At 41.1% G+C, this 26555-nt stretch overlaps 2 protein-coding genes across 4 annotated transcripts in view; one reads left to right on the top strand and one right to left on the bottom strand.

Moving 5' to 3' along the window:
• Window positions 1-26555, top strand: part of RASSF4 (Ras association domain family member 4) — a 211266-nt gene that overhangs the window by 39664 nt on the left and 145047 nt on the right. The gene's annotated exons all lie outside the window — the stretch shown is intronic.
• Window positions 8280-26555, bottom strand: part of LOC142663280 (growth-regulated alpha protein-like) — a 91677-nt gene continuing 73401 nt past the window's right edge. For both annotated transcript variants that reach the window (XR_012851073.1, XM_075841832.1), the window contains exons 2-4: window positions 17077-17188; window positions 10540-10617; window positions 8280-8403 (exon numbers count right to left, since the gene is read on the bottom strand). Coding sequence is in view for 1 of the 2 variants with exons in the window: in XM_075841832.1 (XP_075697947.1) it covers window positions 8289-8403; window positions 10540-10617; window positions 17077-17188 (305 nt within the window). In the remaining variant the exon portion in view is untranslated. The remainder of the gene's footprint in view (window positions 8404-10539; window positions 10618-17076; window positions 17189-26555) is intronic.

Below are 26555 nucleotides of genomic sequence, written 5' to 3'. Positions count from 1 at the left end.
GAATCAACTGTAGCCTCTGGTGCCGATGTGTCCTCGCTCGTCCGACACGATGCAGGACCTGGGGCAGGAAGTGACGTCACAGCGTGATCTCTCGAGAACACGCTGTGTGTCTGTGCACTGCCAGAAGCTGGGTGGTAACGAAGAGAAGTGGATGATGCTGATTCGTCAGCATCATACATTTCCATTCACAACGCCCAGCTAGTAAAAGAAGTAAAAACGCCCAGATGTACACACACAATACATGCCCAGTTGTACTTTAACTTCAAACACGCCCAGTTGTACTTTAACTTTAAACACGCCCAGTTGTACTTTAGAAAGCCTCATTTACATAAATATAAAAATGGTCATAACTTGGCCAAAAATGCTCGTTTTAAAAAAAAAAACGTTACTCTTATCTACATTGCAGCGCCGATCTGCTGCAATAGGAGATAGGGGTTGCAAAATCTGGTGACAGAGCCTCTTTAATAGATGCCTGTCAGAATCACGATATACTGCAATACATTAGTAAAAAAATATTAAAAGTAAAAAAAAAACCTTTTCCCATTTTCCCCCTAGAGCATAGTAAAAAAATAAAATAAATAAACATAATTGGTATCGCCGCGTCCGTAAAAGTCTGAACTATTACAATATATCATTATTTAACCAGTACGGTAAACGCCGTAAAAAAAAATTTAAACGCTAGAATCTCTAGTTTTTGGTCACCTAATCTCTCACAAAAACTGAAATAAAAAGTGATCAAACCGTCGCATGTACCCCAAAATGGTATAATTAAAAACTACAGCTTATCCCACAAACAATAAGTCCTCATACCACTTAATCGACGGAAAAATAAAAAAGTTATGGCTCTCGGAATTTGGTAACACAAAATAAATTATCGTTTTTACTCTTAGGTTTTTACTTGTAAAAGTAGTAAAATATAGAAAAAACGATATATATTTGGTATCTCCGTAATAGTATTGACCCACAGAATAAAGTTAACATTTTGTTTTAATTGCACAGTGAATTCCGTAAAAACGGCGCGCAAAAAACCATGGAGGAATCTGTTTTTTTCATTTTCTACCCCACAAATAACTTTTTCCCCGTTTCCTAGTACATTATATGGCACAATAAATGGTGCTACGAAAAACGACAACTTGTCCCGCAAAAATCAAGCCCTCATAGGACTATATGCATTTTTATTAGATTGTCCCCTTATTATGTTGCTGGAGGAGAAATAAATTTCTCCATCTACTACTCTCCATCTACTACATAACCCATAAACTACTACTACTATATTCATCAAGGCCTATGTGTTTTTAGGCAGTGCAGGTGCTCTTTTAAGCTCTTTATAGATTTGCGAGCACTGGACTAAATAGTAAGGCTCCATGCACACGACCGTGCCCGTAATTACAACCCATAATTGCGGGCACGGCGGGCAGCCGGCCGTTTTTATGGGCCGTTCTCCCATTATAAAGTATAGGAGCACGGTCCGTAAAATAGTAGGCATACGGAATGGTGTCCGTCGGCCATAGAAATGAATGGGCCCGTAATTACGGTCCGTAACTACGGACCGTAATTACGGGCAATTTTACGGTCGTGTGCATGGTGCCTAAAGGGAAACAGTGTTCACGAGCAGGGAGGCATAGAAAGAGGGGGGCTGGGTAGCCTTTTGGTATAGGAAGTAAGCTGATTTTCATAGGTTATATTACCATAATGGCTGCCTATGGTCCATGCCACAGTAAAATTCTGTTATCACTTTAACACCTTCAAACAGCATTTCTCTCAAAAATTTAGAGTAGCCATTTGATGCATCAATCCCACGGAGTTCTTCTTCATAACAGAATTTGTCTTGGACCACAAACATGACTGGCCGAGAGACTGCACACGACCGTAATGGTGTACAAGAGACTCTGAATAGCTTCAGAATCTTCCTTTATTTAAATACCTGTTAAGGGTTCATTCAGACGAGCGTGTATCTCGTGCGTGTGACGACCATTAAAAAAAAAGGCAGTCACACAGACTCATGTATTTCAATGGGACCATTCACACGACCGTTGTTTCAACGGAGAGTGTGAAGGGTCAGTGAAAAAATAGGACATGTCCTATTTTCTTGCATTTTCACGCATCCCTCCGTAGACTCTAGTCTATGGGGGATGCGTGATAACGCATCCTGCACGGGGGTATTCCTTTTTTCCAAAAAGTTTAATTGCATTATTTTAAATATGCTAATTTGGCTATACTTGCCAACTTGGGGGTTAGTCTTTTTCTTTTCACTTTGGGCGGTGTAATGTTTTCTGTATGACGCTGTCCAATCCGCATCATACAGTTCTCAGCCCAGCAACACATCGTGATCATATAGCATACAGCTTCCATTCCCAACTGTATTTTCAACTGGTGATACCTCCGGTTGTTTCACAGCTAGAACTAAATCCTGCTGCCGTATGAAAGATTAGAATCTCATCTTTCTTATGCCACCAGAAGAGATGTTCTAGGTGGTTCACGGCCGGAGACATAGCTGTTTAAAGTGATCCCCCTTCCCTCCAGCCTCAGTCTCTCACACTGTGTGAAGCAGCTTCATGCTGATTGGACAGTGTCAGAGGCTGTGAGGTGGCTCCACCTCCGGAGAATCGCTGGTGTTACCTCCCACTTGTCTAGTATAGCCTCATTTGCATAGTTGGGAAAAAGCTCATAACTTTTAAAATAATAAACTTTTTGGGGCACAATTTTCACTAGCATTATCAGGCTGACAGCGCCTATTAGATTATCTAGGACATTGGTCATTCCTAAACTAGTAACAGGACCTCTTTAAATAGTATAATGCATCTATTTTCTTAATGAATATACATTTTATAAGTTTTATTCCCACATTCCCCTTCTTTTGAAAAAATACTGCATTCAACTATTTTGTCCCTATGCAATGGGACCCAATAGAATATGTCTCATAGGGGCAACCCCTTTCCATATGTCACTCACGACCTCTACTCTCTTAACCACAATAGGGAACTTCTGCAAAGTGCGTCTCTAACTCTGGACTATTGGAACCATGTATTACTACATTTTGCTTGTGTGTAATGTCTCAACCACTGACTTACTGTTACTACTACTTAGTTGACAGCTGAAAAAACTAGTTAAAGGGGTTTTCCTTCTCAGAAAGTGATGGCATATCGTTAGGATAGGCTATTACTTTATGACAGCGGGGGGTATGACTGACGGGATCCCCACGATCTTGAGAACAAAGCGACTGCAGCAGTAGTTTAACTTTGCACCCCCTTTACAGCTTTACCCTGCACAGCAACACTTGGACACCCGCTATGCAGGGATCTGCAGCACAGCCCCCCTCACTTGAATGGAGCTGTATTGTAGTTCCCTGTACAGCGGGGGTCAGGAACGCCACAGTGAAGGGGATGCAGTGCTGCCGCCACTTGACTTCCAGGATAGACCTAGGCAGTCAGATCTACCAAGCAATATGTGAGCACTTTTGTAAGATGGAAAAATCCCTTTAAGAGATCCTAGTGCTCCACCATACAGTAAAAGGGTAGCTAAATGTTCAACAAACTTCTAACGTGTCATAGTGACACGTCAGATGTTTTGATTGGTGGGGGTCAGAGCACAGAGAACCCCACCAATCGTTAAAACGAAGCGGCAGAAGCGCTCGTGTGAGTGATCAGCTGCTTCGTTTCTGTTCGGCTTTTCACGGAAAGCCGATGTTGCGCAGTACAGTCTCATAGATTTTTTATTGAGTCTGTACACCGCTACATTGATTTCACACGAGTTTGGGGGGCCTATTTAAACCATTGGCATAAATGTACAATTATGGTGGGTGGTCTTTAGACCACAATTGTCACATACTCCCTTCCTGCTGCTCCCTCGCTCTCCAGGACGTCGAGAGTTACTCGCTTGGGCGTCGCCTGGCCTGGCAGACTGAGGCAGTCTGCAGCCAGTAGGAGCTCAGGATCATCAGGCCAATCAAAGCCTTGCTGATGTTCCTGAGCTCCCGCCCTCTCCTTATTTAGTTCAGCCTGGGGTGGTAGGCCTTTGCCTGTAATTAGAGTTACCTAGCCTGGTGCTTTTCCTTTTTTCAGACTCCCCTGAGCGACTTGCATTTTGACTCCTTTGTGACCCCTGACCCCGGCTGGACTCCTGACTTTTCTTTGCCTTCTGACTTTTTGTTTTTCCGCACTCTCCCGGTTTGACCGTGCCTGCCTGACTGCGCCTTTTGCGCCTGGACTTGACCGTGGCGCATTTTCACTGCCTCTCCCTCGGTGTACTTCCCAGGTGACCCTTTGTTATTTCGTACTGTCTCTGTCTTATCCGTTTGTCAGTTTCACTTGTTCCAGTATAGGGAACGCCGCCCAGTTGTGCGCCGTCATTTAGGTCGGGTTGTACAAGTAGGTAGGGACAGAGGTTGGGAAGAACAGGGACCTCACTGTTTACCGTGTATTGTTCGTGACAATAATAACTAACAACGCATTTACAGATGACTCCTTGGTGAGTCTTTAACCGCTTCCCGACCGCCCACAGTAAATTCACGTCGGCGCTTGCTGGGCTCTGTGCAGCGCCAACGTGAATTCACGGTGGGTGTTAAAAGCGCGATCTGGATATCTCAGAATAGCTCTCACATCCGGATCGCGCTGTTATCCCCTGCCTCTGGTCCCAGAGACATGATCGGGACCTAATTGGTTCAGGTCCCGGTCATGTGATCGCAGGGAAAGTTTGTTGCTACAACAAACATTCCCGGAGACCGATTGCGGGTGCTGTAGTCGGTTATAAGGCAAAACCGGAAGGCCATACAACAGCCCCCGGGTCTGCCATGCACTGCAGCCTATGAGAACCAGCCGGAGGCCGGTCCTCATAAGCTTCCTGTCAGCGTGACTCTCAGCATCACACTGACAGTTTATAATACGTTACACTACCTAGGTAGTGTAATGTATTATAGCAGCGAGCAGTGCTGCAGATCTTCAAGTAAAACAAGTAAAAAGTAAAAAAAAAGTAATAAAAATGTTTTATAAAAGTGTAAAAACAAGTTATAAGTTACAAAAACAAAAAATGCTTTTTTTCCTATAATAAGTCTTCTATTATAGGAAAAAAATTAAAATGTTAAAAAACAGTACACATATTTGGTATGACCGCGTTCATAACGACCCAAACTATAAAACGATAATATTATTTTTCCCGCACGGTGAACACCGCAAAAAAAATAATTTAAAAACTATTTTAGAATCACTATTTTTTGGTCATCAACCCTCCCAAAATATAGAATAAAAAGTGATCAAAAAGTCGCATGTACCCCAAAATAGTACCAATAAAAACAAGCCCTTACACAGCTTTTTTGACTGAAAAATAAAAAAGTTACGCCTCTCAGAATATGGTGACCCAAAAAAATGTATGATTTTATCGAAAAGTGATTTTATTGCACAAACGCCGCAAAACATAAAAAAACAATATACATATAGTATCGCCGTAATCGTACCGACCCGCAGAATAAAGTAAAATGTCATTTATAGCGCACGGTGAACACTAAAAAAAAAGACAAAAAACATTGTCAGAATTTATGTTTTTTTGTCACTTTACTTGCCAAAAAATCAAATAAAAAGTGATTAAAAAAATCGCATGTACCCTAAAATGGTACCAATGAAAACTACAGATTGTTCCGCAACAAATAAGCCCTCACACAGCTCCGGTGAAGAAAAAATAAAAAGTTCTGTCTCAGATTATAGTGACAGACATTGTGCAGTGTCCAAAAGCGGATAAGATCGGGCTCCATTTATCAGTGTGACGCTGGCCACATATCTGCGGATTATTATTTATTTACCCCATTATTATAACCTCTTATTATGTCCTGATGTTCTCCGCACAGCTCACATACGCCCCCACATTATAAACTGAAATGCCAGCAAAACCCCAAACAGAACAGTTACCAAGCAAAATCTGCGCTCCAAAAGCCAAGTGGCGCTCCCTCCCTTCTGAGCCCCACAACGTGCCCAAACACCAGCTTACGTCCACATATATGAAATTTTATATCCGGGAGAACCCGCTCAACATTTTATGAGGTATTTGTCTTCAGTGGCACAAATTGGGCACAACATATTGTGCATTAAAATGGCATATCAGTTAAAAATTGTAATTTTCACTTTGCACCATCCACTGCGCATTAACACCTTCGCGCACCACGACTTAATAACATGTCGTGGTGCGGGGGGTTATATATGGAGCGGGCTCATGCGCTGCGCCTGCTCCATATTCTGCAGGTGTCAGCTGTGTATTACAGCTGACACCCGGGACTAACGGACAGGAACAGCGATCGCCTGTAAAAATGATATCATACTGCAATACATTAGTATTGCAATGTATTGTACCAGCGACCTAATGATCGCTCATTCCAGTCCCCTAAAGGGACTTTTGGGAGGTTTCCACTGTTTTGGTACCTCAGGGGCTTTGCAAATGCGGCATGACACCCGAAAACCATTCCAGCTAAATTTGAGCTCCAAAAGCCAAATATTGTTCCTTCCCTTCTGAGTCCTGCCGTGGGTCAAAACAGCAGTTTATTACCACATATGGCGTATTGCTGTAATCAGGACAAATTGCTTTACACATTTTGGGGTGATTTTTCTCCTTTATTCATTGTAAAAATTAAACATTTCTATGTTTTTTCATTTTCACGGCCTAATTCCACTAAATTCAGCAAAAAAACTGTGGTATCAAAATGCTAACTATACCCCTAGAAAAATTCCTTGAGGGGTGTAGTCTTCAAAATAGGGTCACTTTTGGGGGGTTTCCACTGGTTTGCTCCCTCCAGGGCGTTGCAAACACGACATGGCACTAAAAACCAATCCAGCAAAATCTGCGCTTCAAAATCCAAATGGCGCTCCTTCCCTTCTGAGCTCTGCCTTGGGTCCAAACAGCAGTTTAGTACCACATATGGGGTATTGCAGTAATCGGGAGAAGTAGCTTTACAAGTTTTGTGGTCCTTTTTACTCCTTGCAAATATTTTTTTTTTTTTTAGATTTTTTCAGAAAAAAAGATGATTTTCACTTTCACAGACAAACTCCAATAAATATAGCAAAGGAACTGTGGGGTCAAGATGCTAACAATACCCCTAGATAAATTCCTTGAGGGGTGCAGTTTCCAAAACCGTGTCACTTTTGGGGGATTTCCACTGTTTTGGCACTACAAGACCTCTTCAAACCTGACATGGTGAATAAAATATAGTCTAAAAAAAGGAGGCCCCAAAATCCACTAGGTGCTCCTTTGCTTCGGAGGCATGTGCTTCAGTCCATTATCACACTAGAGCCAAATGTGGGATATGTCTAAAAACTGTAGAATCTGTGCAATAAATATTGAGTTGCATTTCTCTGGTAAAACCTTCTGTGTTACAGAAAAAACTGTATTACAAATGAATTTCAGCAAGAAAAATAAAATTTGTAAATTTCCCCTCTACTTTGCTTTAATTCCTGTGAAACGCCTAAAGGGTTAAGAAACTTTCTGAATGCTATTTTGAATACTTTGAGGGGTGCAGATTTTAATATGGGGTGATTTATGGGGTCTATCTAGTACATAAGGCCCTCAAAGCCGCTTCAGAACTGAACTGGTCCCTGTAAAAATAGCCTTTTGACATTTTCTTGAAATATGAGAAATTGCTGCTAAAGTTCTAAGCCTCGTAACGTCCTAGAAAAATAAAATAATGTTCAAAAAATGATGCAAATATAAAGTAGACATATGGGATATGTGAAATAGTAACTATTTTGTGTGGTATTACTATCTGTTTTACAAGCAGATACATTTAAAATTAGAAAAATCATAATTTTTGCAAATTTCTAAAAATTTTGGTGTTTTTCACAAATAAGCAATGAATTTATTGACCAAATTTTTCCACTAACATAAAGTACAATATGTCGCGAGAAAACTTTGATAGGTAAAAGCATTCCAGAGTTATTACTACATAAATTTACAAAGTCAGATTTGAAAAAATGGGGCTGGTCCTGAAAGGGTTAAATGAAATTGCATTCATGTCAATGAGATATCAGTGACCGATAATGATGTAATGATTTATCTAGTCACTTAGCTAATGTATAAAATGCACATTCACTGTGTGTTTATAGCAGATTCAAAAATGCCCCCCGAACCTGCACTTAGACCACTCATCTTATTGACATATACAATGAAAAAGCTTTAAAAAGTAGACGCGTTATTTTATTTTCACATTATAGATATGAATTATAGAAAGGATAATTTCTTTTACACAATAGCATTCGGCTTGATCCTCCAATCTCGCACTCTAAGACTTGTACGTTATTTACTTTTGCTTGCTCTCACGCTTGTCCTTCGCGCTTTCTTTTTTTCCTCCTCTGGTTTTTGCTTTTATTATGTGGGGGTTTCCATTTTTTGTTCACACATCGCTTCAAGTTTTTGAAATTGTTCTTATTTCTAAAATGAATAGTATCAAAGTTACATATAGATATATACAGTAGCTGTTAGGTTTAATTATATTAAAGATGTATTTGGAAATTACACATTTTAGGGCATATCTCTAAGGGATATGCCATAGATGTCTAAATGCGGGTTCCAGCTCCGGGACCCGCACCTGCCTCCAGAACTGTCCCGTCTGGTGAGCTTGCCATTGGTTGCCACATATAGGTGAAGAATTAATAGCACGGTGCGCATCTCCTTCCATTCCTATGGGAGTTACAGAAACCGCCAAACAAGCGGCCTTAACTATAGCTTAAATAGTGATTCCATAATTTTATGTTATCACGATTGAGCATCCAAGTAATATCGATGAAAGTCTTCATGAAATCCTATTTCACTACTAAGTGCCGCAATGTTTCTGCTACCTATGCAGTTGTGCGATATATTGGTGTAAGTTCATTTATCCCATTTGGCCCCATAGATAACTGCTAAGTTTGCCGAATTGCTTACTTCTCCATTTCCATAATTTGAAGAGTGAGAAGAGATTGTTGGTCTATCCTCGGGATAGGACATCAATATCTGACCGGCGGGGGTCCTACGCTCGGCACTCCCGCCGATCCGCTGTTTTGAAGGAGCGCCTCCCCTTCATTACTCCTAATTCTCCGTACTGTGAAACGCTGACACACTTTTAGCGGCGGTTCACAGTATTACCACCTTCTTCCATTACTCACACTGGAAAACCCCTTTAAGGGGTAAATATTACACTAATACACGAACTTGAGCTCTGTAATTCATTGATAGAATGTAACAGTTGTTTAGGCAGAACAGTACAGTTACAAAGTTGAAAAAAGACACAGGTCCATCATGTATAACCTATAGGGTATTTGCGTAAAAGTACTGGGCGAAAAACTGCACCAAATTGTGGTGCATATTTTCAGCTAGAATCGCCACTGCAGAAAACAGAGGGGGAAAAAACGACTTACCTCCCTGTCTTCCTGTATACCGTGCTGCCCGGCCTCCTATGATGACGCTGGAGCCTGTGATTGGCTACAGCAGTCACATGGGATGAAACGTCATCCCGGGCTGCACGGAGAACAGAGAGGCGCACCGCCAAGGTGGTAAGTATACACTTTTCTTTATTGTATGTAAATAAAAAAAAGTTGTGTTTTTTTTTTTTCAGGAATCGCAGTGTTTCCGCTGCAAAAATCTCATTATTTGCTATTTGTTGTGACTTTTACCACCCCATTGAATTCAATGAGGGAAATCTGAGTGAACAAATCGCATCCACATGCTGTGGAAAAAAAAATCAGCTGTGAAAACGTTCACGAATTGACGTTTTTTTTAAATCCGCAGCATGTCAATTTATTCTGCAGAATTAAAAAACCACTACGCATGTTAATTCATGAATATTTTCACAGAGGAATTTTTCCAGAGTAAATGGATGAGATTTGTGCTGTGAATTTTCTACGCAGAATTCCGTTGGGAGCCATAATCCTACCGTGTAGGGGAGAAGAAGCAGGTGGATATCATGAATGCCGGTAAGGGTCTGTGGCCCGCTTGATGATAACTCCTATAAGAACTTTATTTAATCATTTTAGTGGTTGCTACCCAGGATTCATATTAGTGTGAGTGTCCAAGATAATCCTGAAATAGCTGACAAAAGACACAGACTTATCTTTCCATGTATTTTTTCTGGGGGAGGGAACATTTTCTTCAGCAAATGAGTTTTACATATTGAGGCCCCATGCACACGACAGCAGATTTCGTCTGTAATTACAGTCCACAATTATGGACCACTTCCCGTTTTTTGTGGGAAGGTGCCCGGGCCATAGAAAGCCTTTGCAAAAGATAAGACACGTCCTATCTTTTGCTTTTTACGGACCGCGCTCCCATGCTTTATATGGGAGCACGGGCCGAAAATGCGAGTGTCGGTCTGGCCCGTAATCGCGGACCGTGCTAACGGGTACGGCCGCGTGCATGAAGCCTAAGACCAATCGCAGCATCTTGTTGGAAGTACATTTTTCTACAGACAACAGAGAGTACACAAGATTTTTTTTTTCCCTTTCCCCAGATGTAATAAATTGATTTAAAAAAAAATAAAAAATGTAATTTAAGGACTTATTTAAAGATATATATTTTTAGAGCTAAACTTACCTGTCCCAGCAGTGAGTAACTATTTTCCCAAGTGTTGTATTCGGATTCAGGCACTTACGATTGGACTTTACAGTTACTCTGAAAGCAGACACTTATGCAGTCAGTTCACAGTATTAAGAAAAATATCTACTAAAAAATGTATGTTTTAATCTAGTATAGAGAAGAGTCAATATATTATATTATGGGGTCTACCGTATATGATTGCACCCCGATTGATATAGAAAACTATTGTTTACCCAAAGCCCTTTGGCACCACCCAGAGATTTTTTATTAATTGTAATCCCTGACACAAGATACTAAGTAAACTTCCAATGATCTGAACGGGCCCTTGTTTAAAATGTTGTGTCAGAGATTAATATAAATGTGAAATCTGTGATTGGTGCAGAATTCATTTGACAACTGCAACCCCTTCATTGTGGAAACCAGTGGTGGTCCATAATCATGCACTATGTTGCTGTCAGATCAGTTTTGGGTGGATTTCCCTGTAGGGACATTATATTTTACTTGAAATTCAATGTGATGTTTGGGCTCCTACTGTTTGCCTGCAAACCTATAGTTCTACGGTAATAGACGGTGATGGTTCTAATGTATGGTCAGGGACGAAGTAGGTCAGTGCGAGAAGTTTGGGATAGTGGAAGGGTGTAAGGGTGGACATTCACTTTAAGGAACTTTATTTTACGCACAGAGAATCATTGGCGGTCGACTTTAACTTTTTAGATTGCTCATGCGCAGATTTCTCTGACAATCGGCACATTAAACAAAACAAATAAACAAATTGTAGGAGAGTACATGTCCTTTAACCCCTTAGTGTCTAAGCCTGTTTTGGCCTTGTGGACACAGCCAATTTTTGCAAATCTGACGTGTCACTTTATGTGGTAATAACTCCAGAATGCTTTTGCCTATCCAAGCGATTCTGAGATTGTTTTCTCGTCACATGTTGTACTTTATGATACTGAAAAAATGTTGTCGTTAAATTCAATATTTCTTTGTCAAAAACACCAAAATGTAGAGAAAATTTGCAAAAATCTGCATTTTTCTAAATTGTAATGTATCTGCTTGTAAAACAGATAGTAATACCACACAAAATATTTACTAGTCAACATTTCCTATATGTCTACTTTATGTTTGCATCGTTTTTTGAACGTGCTTTTATTTTTCTAGGACGTTACAAGGCTTAGAACTTTAGCTGCAATTTTTTCAGGGACCAGTTCAGTTCTGAAGTGGCTTTGAGGGCCCTATATATTAGAAAGTCCCCAGAAGTCACCTCATTTTGAAAACTTCACCCTTCAAAGTATTCAAAACAGCATTCAGAAAGTGTTTTAACCCTTTAGGCGTTTCACAGGAATTAAAGCAAAGTAGAGGTGAAATTTACAAATTTCATTTTTTTTCTTCGAAAATTCATTTGTAATACATTTTTTCTGTACCACTGAAGGTTTTACCCAAGAAATGCAACTCAATATTTATTGCCCAGATTCTACAGTTTTTAGAAATATCCCACATGTGGTCCTAGTGCGGTAATGGACTGAAACACAGGCCTCAGAAGCAAAGAAGCACCTAGTGGATTTTGGGGCCTCCTTTTTTTAGAATATATTTTAGGCAGCATGTCAGGTTTGAATAGGTCTTGTGGTACCAAAACAGTAAAGACCCCCCAAAAGTGTCCCCATTTTGGAAACTATACCCCTCAAGGAATTTATCTATGGCTATAGTTAGCATTTTGAATCCACGTTTTTTTTGCTAAATTTATTTGTATTAGTATATGAAGATGAAAATCTACTTTTTTTGTGAAAAAACGTAGAAATTTAAAATTTTGACAAGGAATAAAGTAGAAAAAACACCCCAACATTTGTAAAGCAATTTCTTCCGATTATAGCAATACCCCATATGTGGTAATAAACTGCTGTTTGGAGCCACAGCAGGCCTCAGAAGAGAAGGAGCACCATTTGGATTTCTGATTTTGCTGGAATAGTTTTCAGTGCCGTGTCGCGTTTGCAATGCACTGGAGGGATGAAAACTGTGTAAACCTCCCAATAATGACCCCATTTTGGAAACTACACCCCTCAAGGAATTTTTCTAGGGGTAAAGTTAGCATTTTGACCCCACAGTTGTTTTGCTGAATTCATTGGAATTCGTCTATAAAGGTAAAAATCTACTTTTTTTCTTAGACATTTTTAATGTTTACAAGGAATAAAGGAGAAAAAGCACCCCAACATTTGTAAAACAAGTTCTCCTGATTACGTAAATACCCCACATGTGGTAATAAACTGCTGTTTGGACCCACACCGGGGCTTGGAAGGGAAGGAGCGCTATTTGGCTTTTGGAGCTCAAATTTAGCTGGAATCGTTTTTGGGTGTCATGTCGAATTTGCAAAGCCCCCGAGGGACCGAAACAGTGGAAGCCCCCAAAAAGTAACCCCATTTGGGAATCTACAGCACTTAAGGAATCTATCTAGGGGTATAGTGAGCGTTTAGGCCCCACACGTCTTTTGCAGAATTTATTAGAATTAGGCTGTGAAAATTGATATCAACATTATTTCCACTAAAATGTTGAATTTTTTAAATTTCACAAAGGATAAAGGAGAAAATGCACTCCAACATTTGTAAAGCAATTTCTCCCGAGTACGGCTATACCCCACGTGGTCATAAATGCTTTTTCATTAGAAAGTAATTAACCCTTTCCGAACTGATCCATGTTTTTGCTTTTTTCTTTTTCGTTTTTCCTCCCCGCTTTCCGAGAGCCATAACTTTTTTTATTTTTCCGTGAATAGCGTGGTGTGAGGGCTTATTTTTTGCGGGACGAGCTGTAGTTTTTATTGGTACCATTTTTTGGTACATAAGACTTTTTGAGCACTTTTTATTACATTTTTTGGTAGAGCCAAGGTGACCAAAAAACTGAGATTTTGCAGTTTAAAATTCTTTCTTTTTCACAGCGTTCACCGTGTGAGTTAAATAATGGTATATTGTAATAGCTTGGACTTTTACGGACGCAGCGATACCAATTTTGTGTATTTTTTTTTATTTTTTTACATTACTTTAAAGAAAAAATGTGAAAAGGGTTTCTTTTTGGACTTTAAATATTTATTAAATTTTTTCCACTAATAATAACTATTTACTTTTGTTTTTACATATTTTATTAGTCCCCCTAGGAGACTTGAACCAGCAATCGTTAGATCACTGGTAGAATACACTGCAATACTAATGTATTGCAGTATATTGTGATTTTTACAGGCTCCTGTAACAGCGTGATCGCTGCTTCTGTCCGTTAGTCCCGGGTATCGGCTGTAATACACAGCTGACACCGGCAGCGTATGGCACAGGCTCAGCGCGTGAGACGCTCCATATATCACCCCCCACACCACCACATGCTATTAAGTCATGGTGCACGAAGGGTTTAATGCGCAGCGGATGGTGCAGAGTGAAAAATAAAATTTTCCACTGATGTGCCATTTTAGTGCACTATATGTTGTGCCCAGTTTGTGCCACAAATACCACAAATAAAATATTAACCGGGTTCTCCCGGGTATGGCGATGCCATATCGGTGGACGTAAACGTCTGTTTGGGCACGCTGTAGGGCTCAGAAGGGAGGGACGCCATTTGGCTTTTGGAGCGCATATTTTGCTTGGTAGTAGCTCTGGCGTTTTGCTGGTATTTCAGTTTATAATGTGGGGGCAAATGTAGGCTGGGCAGAGTAAATCAGGGCATAATAAGAGGGTATAATAATGGGGTAAATAAATAATAATCCACAGATATGTGGCCAGTGTCGCACTTATAAATTGCACCCGATCCTATCCGCTTTTGGAACGCTCGCCACATTTTGCATCGCCATAATCTGGGAGCCAGAACTTTTTTTATTTTTTCACCACCGGAGCTGTTAGAGGGCTTATTTGTTGCGGGACAATCTGTAATTTTCATTGGTACCATTTTGAGGTACATGCGATTTTGTTGATCACTTTTTATGCCATTTTTCGGCAGGTGACCAAAAACCATCAATTCTGACAATGATTTTTATTTATTTTTGACGGTGTTCACCGTGCACTATAAATGACCATTATATTTTATTCTGCGGGTCGGTACGATTACGGGGATACCAGATGTATATAGTTTTTTTTATGTTTTGCAGCATTTGCGCAATAAAATAACTTATTTAGAAAATTATTTCTTTTTTGTGTCACCATATTCTGAGAGCCGTAACTTTTTTATTTTTCAGTCAAAAAAGCTGTGTAAGGGCTTGTTTTTTGCGGGACGGGTTGTAGTTTGTTTCGGTACTATTTTGGCGTACATGCAACTTTTTGATCACTTTTTATTGCATATTTTGGGAGGGGTGGTGATCAAAAAATAGTGATTCTGGCATTGCTTTCCGTTTATTTTTTTTGCGGTGTTCACCGTGCGGGAAAAATAATATTATAGTTTTATAGTTGGGGTCGTTACGAACGCGGGGATACCAAATATGTGTACTTTTTTTTAAATGTTCATTTCTTTCCTATAATAAAAGACTTATTATAGGAAAAAAAAGCAGTTCATGTTTATGTCACTTATACATTTAATTTTTAAAAAATGTTTAAAAAATGTTTATTCTTTTTTTTAACTTTTTTCACTTGTCCCACTAGGGGACACTTAGACTTGCAGCTCTGATCGCTGCTGGAATACATTACACTACACACGTAGTGTAATGCATTCCAACTGTCATTGTGACGTAACCGTCACACTGACAGGAAGCCTACGACGACCACCCTCCGGCTGGTCCTCATAGGCTTCTGTACATGGCAGCCCGGAAGCCATTGTCTGGCATCCGGTTGCCATGGGTACCATCGCCAGCCCCCGTGATTTCACGTGGGGGCTGCCGATCGTCGCTAAACACCTTAATTGTGGCGTTCAAAATCGAACGCCGCAATTAAGGGGTTAACTGACTAAATCAGCGGCGATGGGCCACTGATCGGCAACAGGGAATGCAGGGCAGACACCCTGCACAGTTAACCACCGCTGCAGTGTTGCGCCGCGCAGCGGTTAACTGTCAAAGCACAGACGTAACTGCACGTCAAGGTGCGCGAACTTACTGCTCACCTCGACGTACAGTTACTTCAAGGTGCGGGAAGGGGTTAAAGAGGACCTGTAATCTCTTCTTGCATGTCTATTTTCACAAAGTAATTGTATTTCTCATTAATTAATTCTAGAACATATTATCTTAGATCTCTGTGTTGTGCCATTCCTCTTATTCCTGCTAAAAATTTATAAATAAATTGACAAATGGGTGTTACCATTCCCCTTGCCAAAGGGGCGTGTCCCTACAGTGTCAGCACTGATTGGACCATGTCAGTCTTGGTCGTGACACACCCCCTACTGGTAATACCCAGTTGTCAATTTATGCATACATTTCTAGAAGGAATAACAGAGGAACGGCACAACATAGAGTTCTAAGAAAATACGCTCCAGAATTATTATTTTTTAATGGGAAATGCAATTATTTACTCAACCGGATATGTCAGGAGAGGTGACGGGTATTCTTTAAAATGCCTAGTGGGATAAATAGCTCTTAAAGGAATCTTGTCAGGTTAAAAATGCAGTCAAACCCATGTGCAACATATCATAAAGTACTAGGCTGGCGCAATCCTTGGTCATCAGAATAAATTTGGGATATTTCCTTATTGTCCTAACGTTTTTAAATACTCTATACAATAGAGACTTTTTACCATTTTGAAATATTCCAGGACTCTGTCCATTTTTATTCTGATGACCTAAGGTTCCGCCAGTCTAGTACTTTTCATTTATACAAAAACATACTGGTACTATTGCCAGCTAGGAGTCGGAAAAGTCAAAGCAGATGAAAGAACCCATACGGGATATTCTTTCAGTCAGTTTTTGTAGCCTGCTAGAGTGGTCAAGTCCAGGGCAATGGTTGGCATTGGCCTACTCGGAACCCGTACAGAAAATAAGTGTGCAGGTGCGAGTGACCTGTAAGAAGATGCTGAGATCTGTCGACCGGCAATAAAGAAACTTTGCGGGTAGCTATTTTCAACTTTTGCCTATAGTGTCACTTCAAGGATCATTTGCAATTTTTGCTTTTACTATTTTTAATTTCAGGTCATTTAACTGTGCCTTGATGTTAAAGGAGTTGTCCACTACCGGACAACTGATGACCTATCCACCTGATAGGTCATCAGTATGTTATTGGTTCACGACCGTCACCCAGGCCCCGCACCAATCAGCTGCTCCAGCTGCCTGCGAGCACTGGATGTCATTGCACAGTATGCAATGTTCGAGGCCGGAAGCAGTTGGCTCCGTACACTGGATAGCGGCCGAATTGCAGCTTTGCTCCTGTTCACTTAAATTCCACGGCCGGAGCCATCTGCTTCCAGCATGGACGTCCGGTACCTGGAGGCAGCCGGAGAAGCTGATAGGTGTGGGGTCCGGGTGTCGGACCCCCAACGATCATATACTGATGACCTATCCGGTGAGTAGGTCATCAGTTTTCTGGTAGTGAACAACCCCTTTAAGATTCCAGCAGCTAAATGTTTATATTAGGCTGTAAACTGGATGACTCACATAATTTCTGTTAAGTTACACGAAGATATTGGTGGTGACACCTCTATGTTTTCAAGATGCTTAGGTCGGATTTTAGTTGTAGAATTTATACATCGACATCTTGAGAGCCCACCTGGAAAGAAGAAAGGAAGTCTGTGGTGAATTATAACTTTATTGCAAATTGTTTACACCTGTATTTTAAATAAAATAGCGTATAAATAATTAAAATAGCGTATAAACTTTTTTTAATCTGTCTCCTTGACATGTGCAAGTACAACCTGTTAAAAACGTTCACAAATGTCTTCTTCTGTACCAACAAATTTTTTTAAAGTGTTTCTGCACAGCAACTATGCGCGATGGAAAATATCATAATACAGTCTTACAAAATGTATACTTGGGACATAAGAAATATTAACCCCTTATAATGAAGATGATCATTTTGGCACAACTTATTTGATCCTTTTTTTATGCTTTAACGCCTTTTTTTTAGTTCTCGGCATACCGAAGATTAAATCTTACATTTATTTCAGGGGCTGTAACGATTTAGTTGATACTTAATATGTAAATGTATTTTATGTTTTTATTAAAAATAATCATACATACTCTTTTTTTCGTGTTGAGATGTGGTCTTACGCGAGATTTGTAGAGGGGCCAGGTTTTTATTTCTCTTTTTATACATCCTAAAAGCTTATTGCTAATGCAGCTGCTGCTTGACATTGAGTACCGCTGCTTAGCTTACTTGTCACCAGAATATCCAAGTCTTTCTCTTGTTCTGATATTCCCAGTTTTATTATGTAGTAATACAATTTCTGTGATAGATGCATTACTTTACATTTATCAACATTAAATTTCATCAGAACAGAGCCTAACACTACTGTATGTATTGCCAGTAAGTAATATATGGGTGGTACTAGTGATTTTTACTACTATTAAGGAATTAATTCCGCTGACACTTCAACTGTGACAGCACAGTTTAGTATGTTTGAGCACTCCTATTTTTACAATTACTGTGTAGCTTTATTGATATTGACAGTATTTTTATGCTGATTTGCATGTTTCTTTTTAATGAGTATAGTCTGGATGATAGGCCCTGCCTTATTGTCCTGGCTCTGTACCAATTAGGCTATAAACAAAATGAAAGTTGACATCAGCATGAACTTTAATTTTTAGTAAGTTTTTTCAGTAATACTACCAACTAAGTTAATATTCAGGGTATTTTTAGATATTTGAGTTACTTATGCAATAAATAGTGAAATAAACTGATCCCCCTTCCTCTGTCTGAGGAAGACACTAGTTCAGTGTTGAAACGCGTAGCCACCTAATGTTCAATAAATAATTGTTATACATTTCCTATTATCATTGACTTTCTACTACATCCACGCAGCAGCGCCCTATAGGATCCTCCTTTTTACTACCTTCATGTGCTTCCACTACAAAAGGGGGGAGAGAATCTATATGAATCCCATGGTTTTCGAAAATGGACACAACACCCCTAGATTAATTCTTTGAGGGTGTAGTTTCAATAATGGGGTAACTTTTGGGGGGGGTTCCATTGTATTGGTACTTTAGGGGCTCCGCAAATGCATCATGGCACTTGAAAACTATCCCGGTAAAATCTGTCCTCCAAAAGCCAAATGGCGCTCCTTCTCTTCTGAGCCCTGCCGTGTTCCCAAACAGCAGTTTATTACCACATATGTGGTATAGCCGTATTCCGGTGGAATTGCGTAATAAACTGTGGGTGCTTTTTCTCCTTTAACCCCTTATGAAAGTGATACATTTATGGCTAAAGCAATATTTCTTTCTTTGAAAAAAGAATTTTTCTTTTTTACAGCCTACTGTATGAAACACCTGTGGAGTCAAAATGCTCACTACACCCGTAGATGAATTCCTCGAGGGGTGCAGTTTCCAAAATTGAGTTGCTTTTGAGGGGTTTCCACTGTACTGGTACTATAGGGGCTTTGCAAATGCGACATGGTGCCGAGAAACCAGTCCAGCTAAATCTGCTCTCAAAGCAGCAGTTTATGACCATCAATGGTGTATTTCTGTACTCTGGAGAAGTTGTTTCACAACTTTTGGGGTGCTTTTTCTCCTTTATTTGTTGAGAAAATGAAAACATATGAGCCAAAGCTACATCTTATTGTATTTTTTTTTATTTTTTTTACTTCCCAATTCTAATTAAGTCTATGAAACACCTGTGGGGCTACAATGCTCACTACACCTCTAGATGATTTCCTTGTGGGGTGTAGTTTTTCCAAAATGGGGTCTTTTTTGGGGGTGTTTCCTTTGTTTTGGCACCACAAATTTTTTTCGAACTGTAACGTCTATTGCCGAGGGCTGTCGTTCAAACTTACCCTCTGACGGCCCCGGCCATGAACATCTGTGTTCTCGGCGACATCTCCCTCCAGGGAGATGCCGACACTCACTTCCGGGTTCTGGGACTGTTTCCCGCATAGCGTGCGTGCACGGCCTTAAAGGGCCAGTATGCGTCCATCTGTCATTAGTCAATAATTAGCCCAGAATGCTGCTAGACTATAAAAAGGGCTCTGCCCACTTGATCATTGCCTGAGCATTGTTGTCTACCTATAGTTTGTCATGCAAATGGTCTCTCAGTGTTTTCCAGTACCCAGTGTTACCCGTTCCTGCTGAGAAGGTAAAGGCTGTCCCAAGGCTTAAGGGTCATACAACGCTTCCTGGTGTTCGCCAACTTCTACCAGCTGTTCATTCCCAACTTCTCTGCATTAACAGCTCCCATCTCCACTCTCACTAAAAAGGGCATGAATGCCAAGGTGTGGACTACAGAAGCAGAAGTCGCATTTAAAACCTTAAAAAAGGCCTTCACGTCAGCCTCTATTCTTCATCACCCTGATGTATCCCTACAGTTTTCATTAGAGCTGGACGCTTCCTCTGTAGGTGCCGGTGCACTTCTGTTCCAGAGAGGTTCGAAAGGCAAGAATGTGGTATGTGGCTACTATTCCAAGCTGTTTTCTCCCGCAGAGCGCAACTACTCGATTGGGGATTGGGAGTTACTGGCCATCAAGCTGGCCCTGCAGGAGTGGAGACACCTACTGGAAGGCGCAGCTCATCCTATCCTGGTCTTCACGGACCACAAGAACCTGACCTATCTACAGACGGCTCAATTGCTGAATACTCGTCAAGCCAGGTGTTCGTTGTTCTCTGCTCGGTTTTCGGTTTGAACTCCACTACCGACCTGCCGACAAGAATGTCAGGGCCGATGCCTTGTCTAGGTCGTTTGAAATAGAGGACACTGTGGACTCTCCACAGAATATTATCGACCCTTCCTGCATCTATTCTGTTAACCCTGTGCAAGTTAGAGACATTCCTCCGGGAAGGACTTTTGTACGTCTGGCGGACAGAGGAAGAATCCTTCGCTGGGGTCACAGTTCCAAGCTGGCAGTTCACGCGGGTGCCCGTAAGGCCCGAGACCTAATTGGCCATCAGTTCTGGTGGCCCACCTTGCCCAAAGACTTCATGGACTTTGTCTCCTCCTGTACAGTGTGCGCAGCAAACAAAGTTGCCCACTCCAGACCAGCTGATCTTCTCCAACCACTGCCTGTGCCCGATGCCCCCTGGCAGCATGTTGCTATGGACTTTGTCAAAGCTCTGCCTCTCTCTGCGGGATGCAGTGTGATCTGGGTGGTGGTGGATCGATTTTCTAAAATGGCTCATTTTGTTCGCCTGACTGGTCTGCCTTTTGCTGCTCAACTGTCCAACCTCTTCGTTCAACACATCTTCCGTCTGCATAGCTTGCCTCTGCATATTGTCTCGGATCGAGGGGTCCAGTTCACCTCGAAGTTCTGGAGAGCACTCTGCGGCCTCCTCGGTGTAAAGTTGGACTTCTGGGCTTATCATCCTCAGTCCAATGAACAAGTCAAAAGGGTTAATCAGATTATGGAGAACTATCTGCGGCACTTTGTCTCCAGACGGTATGATGACTGGGTGCAGCTGCTCCCGTGGGCTGAGTTCTCCTATAATAACCATACTAGTGAGTCCACCACCTCCAGTCCGTTCTTCATCGTCTACGGCCAACATCCTCGTATAACTCTTCTTGTTTCTACTATGTCCCAGGTGCCTGCAGCTGACTCTACCTTCAGGGATTTTCTGCAGATGTGGCAACAGACACAATCTTCTATTCTGCTAGCGGTGGACCGCATGAAGAGAAAGGCAGATACTAGAAGACGAGAACCTCCCCAGTTTCTTCCAGGTACGAAGGTCTGGCTGTCCTCCTGGAATATCTGGCTGAGGGTGCCATCTTGCAAGTTTGCCACCAGGTTCCTCGGACCCTTCGAGATTCTGCTACAAATCAATCCTGTGTCTCTTATAAGCTTCGGCTGCCTCCTACCCTCAAGATTCCTAACTCCTTCCATGTCTCCTTGCTGAAGCCCGTGGTCCTGAACCGCTACTCCAGGACACCTAGTTCCGCAGTGGCTCCTGGCAGTTCGTCTGGGACTTTCGAAGTGAGGGAGATCCTGGCCACCAAGAAAGTGGGAGGAAGGGCGTTTTATTTAGTGGATTAGAGGGGATTTGGTCCAGAGGAGAGGTCTTGGGAGCCAGAGGAGAACATTGATGCCCCTGTCCTCGTGAAGAGATTTCTCTCCCGCTCAGGCCCCAAGAAGAGGGGGCGTAAGAGGGGGGATACTGTAACATCTATGGCTGAGGGCCATCGTTCAGTCTAACCCTCTGACGGCCCCAGCTATGGATATCTGTGTTCTCGGCGACATCTCCCTCCAGGGAGCCTGCACGTGCACGACCTTAAAGGGCCAGAACTCGTCCAGCTGTCATTAGTCAATAATTAGCCCAGAATGCTGCTGGACTATAAAAAGGGCTCTGCCCACTTGTTCCTTGCCTGAGCGTTGTTGTCTACCTATAGTTTGTCTTGCAAATGGTCTCCCAGTGTTTTCCAGTTCCCAGTGTTACCTGTTCCTACTGCCTGTACCCTGTATCCCGTGCTACCGTGCCTCTGTGCTATCTACAGTGAAAGTCAAGTCGTGTCTTCCGCTCCATCTACTGTGCCTTCTACAGTGAAAGTCAAGTTGTGTCACCACCACTGTCTACATTGCCTCAGGTACCCGTTCTGGACTATAGACATTGTTTTGTACCTAGTTGGCCAGCTGCTATCCCGCTACGCGGTACGGCCCAGTGGGTCCACACCCCGCGTCGTGACACTAACCTGACATGATGACTAAAATATGATCTAAAAAAAGAAGGCCCTAAAATCCACAAGGGTCTCCTTTGCTTCTGAGACTTGTGCTTCAGTCCAGTAGAACACTGTGGGATATTTCTAAAAACTGCAAAATCTGGGCAATAAATTCGGAGTTGTGTTACTCTGGTAAAACCTTGAGTGTTACAGAGAAAACCAGATACAAATTGAATTTCTGCAAAAAAAATGAAATGTGTCAATTTCACCTCCTTCACCGTATTAAAGAACCTCTTTCCGCTAACTAGACATTCTAAACCCCTTGGAGACACAGCTAGATTTGGCCTTGTGGACATAGCCCATTTTTTCAAATCTGACTTGAGTCAATTCATGTGGTAAGAACTTTGGAATGTTTTTACTTATTCAAGCAATTCTGAGATTGTCTTCTCATGACACATTGTACTTTATGTTAGTAGTAAAATTTTGTCAATACATTCAGTACTTATTTGTGAAAAACATCAAAATGTAGGGAACATTTGGAAAAATTTGCATTTTTCTAAATGTATCCGCTTGAAGACAGATAGTAATACCATTTCAAATAGTTACTAGTTAACATTTCCCATATGTCTACTTTATGTTGGCATCATTTTCTAAACGTCTTTTTACTTTTCTATCACGTTACAAGGCTTATAACATTAGCAGCAATTTCTTACACTTTCAAGACGTTCCAAAATCTATGTTTAGGGACCAGTTCAGTTCTTAGATGGCTCTAAAGTGTCTGTATATTAGAAACCCCCATATATCACCCAATTTTGAGAACTGCACCCCTCAAAGTATTCAAAACAGCATTTCGAAAATGTATTAACCCTTTATAGGTTTCACATGTTTTTTTGCAGAAATTCATTGTTATAATTTTTTTTCAGTTTCTAGAAATATCCCACATGTGGCCCCAGTGTGTGCTACTTGACTCAAACACCGGCCTCAGGAATGAAGGAGAACCTAGTGGATTTTGGGGCCTTTTTATTCTAATATATTTTAGGCACCATGTCAGGTTTGAAGAAGTCTTGTGGTGCCAAAACATAGGAAACACCCTTAAAAAGACACAATTTTGAAAGCTATACCCCCAACTAATTAATCTGGGGGATTAGTGAGCATTTTTACACCACAGGTTTTTTTCTGAAGTCATTGAAATGAAAGTGACCGTGAAAATGAAAATCTACTTTTTTCAGTTTCATAAAGAATAAAGGAAAAAGAGCACCCCAACATTTGTAAAACAATTTCTTCCGAGTATGGTATTACCCCATATGTGCTCATAAACGACTATTTGGATACACGGTAGAGCTCAGACAGGAAGCAGCGCCATTAGGCTTTTGAAGCTCAAATTTTGCTGGAATGGTTTGTGGGTGCCATGTACATTTGCATAGCCCCTGAGGAACCAAAGCAGTGGAAACACACAAAAGTGACTCCATTTAGGAAACTACATCAAACAAGAAATTCATCTAGGAGTATAGTGAACATTTTGATGATTTTTTTGCTGAATTCATTGTAATTGGGCCATGAAAATAAAAATCTAATTTTTTTTTACAATAAAACGTAGACTTTTGTGTTTTTTATTTTCCAAAGGATTAAAATAGAAAAGCACCCAAACAAGCAATTGCTCCCGATTATGGCAATACCCCTTATGTGGTCATAAGCTGCTGTTTGGGCACACGGCAGGGCTCAGAAGGGAAGTAACACCAAAATGTTGAATGTTTTCATTTTAACAAGGGATAAAGAAGAAAAATACCTAACATTTGTAAAGCAATTCCTCCCGAGTATGGAAATTCCCCATTTGTCGTAATAAACTGCTGTTTGGACACAAGGCAGGGATCAGACAGGAACGCTATTTTGCTGGATTGGTTTTTGGGTGCCATGTCGCATTTGCAGAACCCCTAAGATGTCTCCATTTTGAAAAGTACACCCCTCAGGGAATTTTTTTCTAGGGGAATAGTGAGCATTTTGACCCCACAGGTGTTTCATAAATTAAAAATTACATTTTTTCCAAAAATATGTAGTTTTAGCTCCCAATTTTAAATTTTCACAAGGGGTATTAGGAGAAAAAAACACATAATTTGTTACTCAATTTCTCCTGAGTACGACAATACCCGATATGGAGTCCTAAACGGCTGTTTAGGAACATGGAAGGGCTCAGAAGGAAAGGAGCCCCATTTGGCTTTTGAAGCACAGATTTTGCTGGATTGGTGTCGGGCGCCATGTTGCATTTGCAAAGCACCTGTGGTACCAGAGTCAAGTGGAAACTACCGAAAAGTGACCCCATTTTGAAAATTACACCTCTTAAGACCTTTATCATTTTCTGAGACATATGACAGGGCTCGGGAGTGAAAGAGCACCATGCGCATTTGAGGCTTATTTTGATGATTTTCACAGCATTGAACCACAATTGCACGGCCCTGAGGTCAAATAGTAAAACAATCACTTAAGAAGTGGCCCCTATTTTGGAAAGTACACCCCTTAGGGCTTTTTAAAGGGGTGTAGTGAGCATTTTGTCCCCACAGGTGTTTTTTTCATTGCCAATTCCACTGTTATGCCATTTTAGTATGCAATATGTTTTGTCCAGTTTATGCCACATACCTCATAAACTGTTATAGCGGGTTCTCCCGGGTATGGCGATGATATATATGTGGACATAAACTGCTGTTTGGACACACTGTAGGGCTCAGAATGGAGGGAGCACCATTTGGATTTAGAGCTTGGATTTTGCTTGGTAGTAGTTCTGTTTGGGGTTTTACTGGTTTATAATTTGGGGGCATATGTAAACTGGGCAGAATACATCAGGGCATAATAATGCGGTAAATAAATAAGAATTTATAGATGTGTGGCCAGTGTTGCTGGTTTCTATTCTAGTACATTTCACTACCTTCGGAAGCCTAATAGGCTTCCATGCTTGGCAGACCAGGAGGCTATTGTTAGCCGTCTGGTTGCCATAGCAGCCATCGGCACCCCGCTATCGTGTCACGGTGGTGCCGATTGGCTACAAACCACTTAGATGCCGCAGTCACTTTTGACCGCAGCATCTAAGGACTTAATCAGCGAGGATTAGAGCAAGCTAGTATTATGCAGCTGACACCCGCTGGTGATGCTGCAGACTCGGCCTCTGAGCCCACGCCAACACAATCATGTACAGTGATGTGGGAATGGAACTAAGCTGACGTAACTGCACGTGATTGTGCGGGAACAGGTTAATATTAATATGTGCAACAGATTTAACTGGTTACAGTTCAGTAAAATTAATTAAAGAGGCTGTCCGAGAATTCATGGAAAAAAAGAAAATCAGACATACTATAGTACGTGATAATCTCTTTCTAACAAATCTAGAACCGGCCCTGTATCTTACATGGATCCAGAGATCTCCCCAGATCTTCATCAGGCTGACAGCTTAGGGGGCGTTTCCTTTCTGCTGCAGCTCCTCCCCCTCCCTGTCATAGATTGTATAGACCGATGGTTCTGTTTCACTGCCTCTGCTTCTCTCTGGGAGAAGCCTCACAAATGCCCCACATTACACAAAGCTCAGGCCTATTAATCAAGTAGAGGAGCTGTTTTTTCCGCTTCTTTACTGACAACCAACCAGAGAAGGCATTTTCTATTTGGCTGGTGCCAGTTGGAAAGTGGAACTGAGCTATTGCGTCCTCTTTTTTTTTTCAGCTCAGTAAGAGGACGTGCACATAACTATACATATTGAACACCAGGGGACGCCAAATATAATGAAGTAAAGCGTATACAGTATCTCGCAACTGGAGCATTTTTGTGAAATAACATAAATTAAGAAACTATTTAATGCTTAATTATATTGCTATAACATTTAGTAATGGGATAAACCGTTATAATGTTTAAAGTAGTTTTTTGTTTTTTTTACAGAAGTAGAAAAAAATACACCACATATTTTTCAAAAAGTGGTAAATACATTTAGTTAACTAAACAGATGATTTACAAACCCATTTTAAAAGAGAAGATGTTTGTATAGAAACCCTAAATCCATTATGTGGTTAGTTCACTCTACTACTATATTGTTGAAGTGTGTAAAACAAGTATTGTAGGATTGTATATTCTATTGCAGAGATAGGCCACCTTTTTTGTATGGCGTGGCGATAAACAAAAAATCAAAGATAGTCATATAACAGAAACTGTTACCATGTATGTGACATAAACCAATTAGTTAACCCTTTCCTGATGCTCCACTGGCGATTTACGTCGGGAAAGGGTATTCAAATATGGCGCCCGCTCTGCTTCTGCACAGCAGAGACCCAGTTCAGAAATTTTTTTGTCACCGCCGGCATCTGAAGTGTTT

This window comes from Rhinoderma darwinii, chromosome 11 (assembly GCF_050947455.1).
Source record: "Rhinoderma darwinii isolate aRhiDar2 chromosome 11, aRhiDar2.hap1, whole genome shotgun sequence".
NCBI lineage: Eukaryota > Metazoa > Chordata > Amphibia > Anura > Rhinodermatidae > Rhinoderma > Rhinoderma darwinii.
This window is presented reverse-complemented; position numbering and strand designations above follow the sequence as displayed.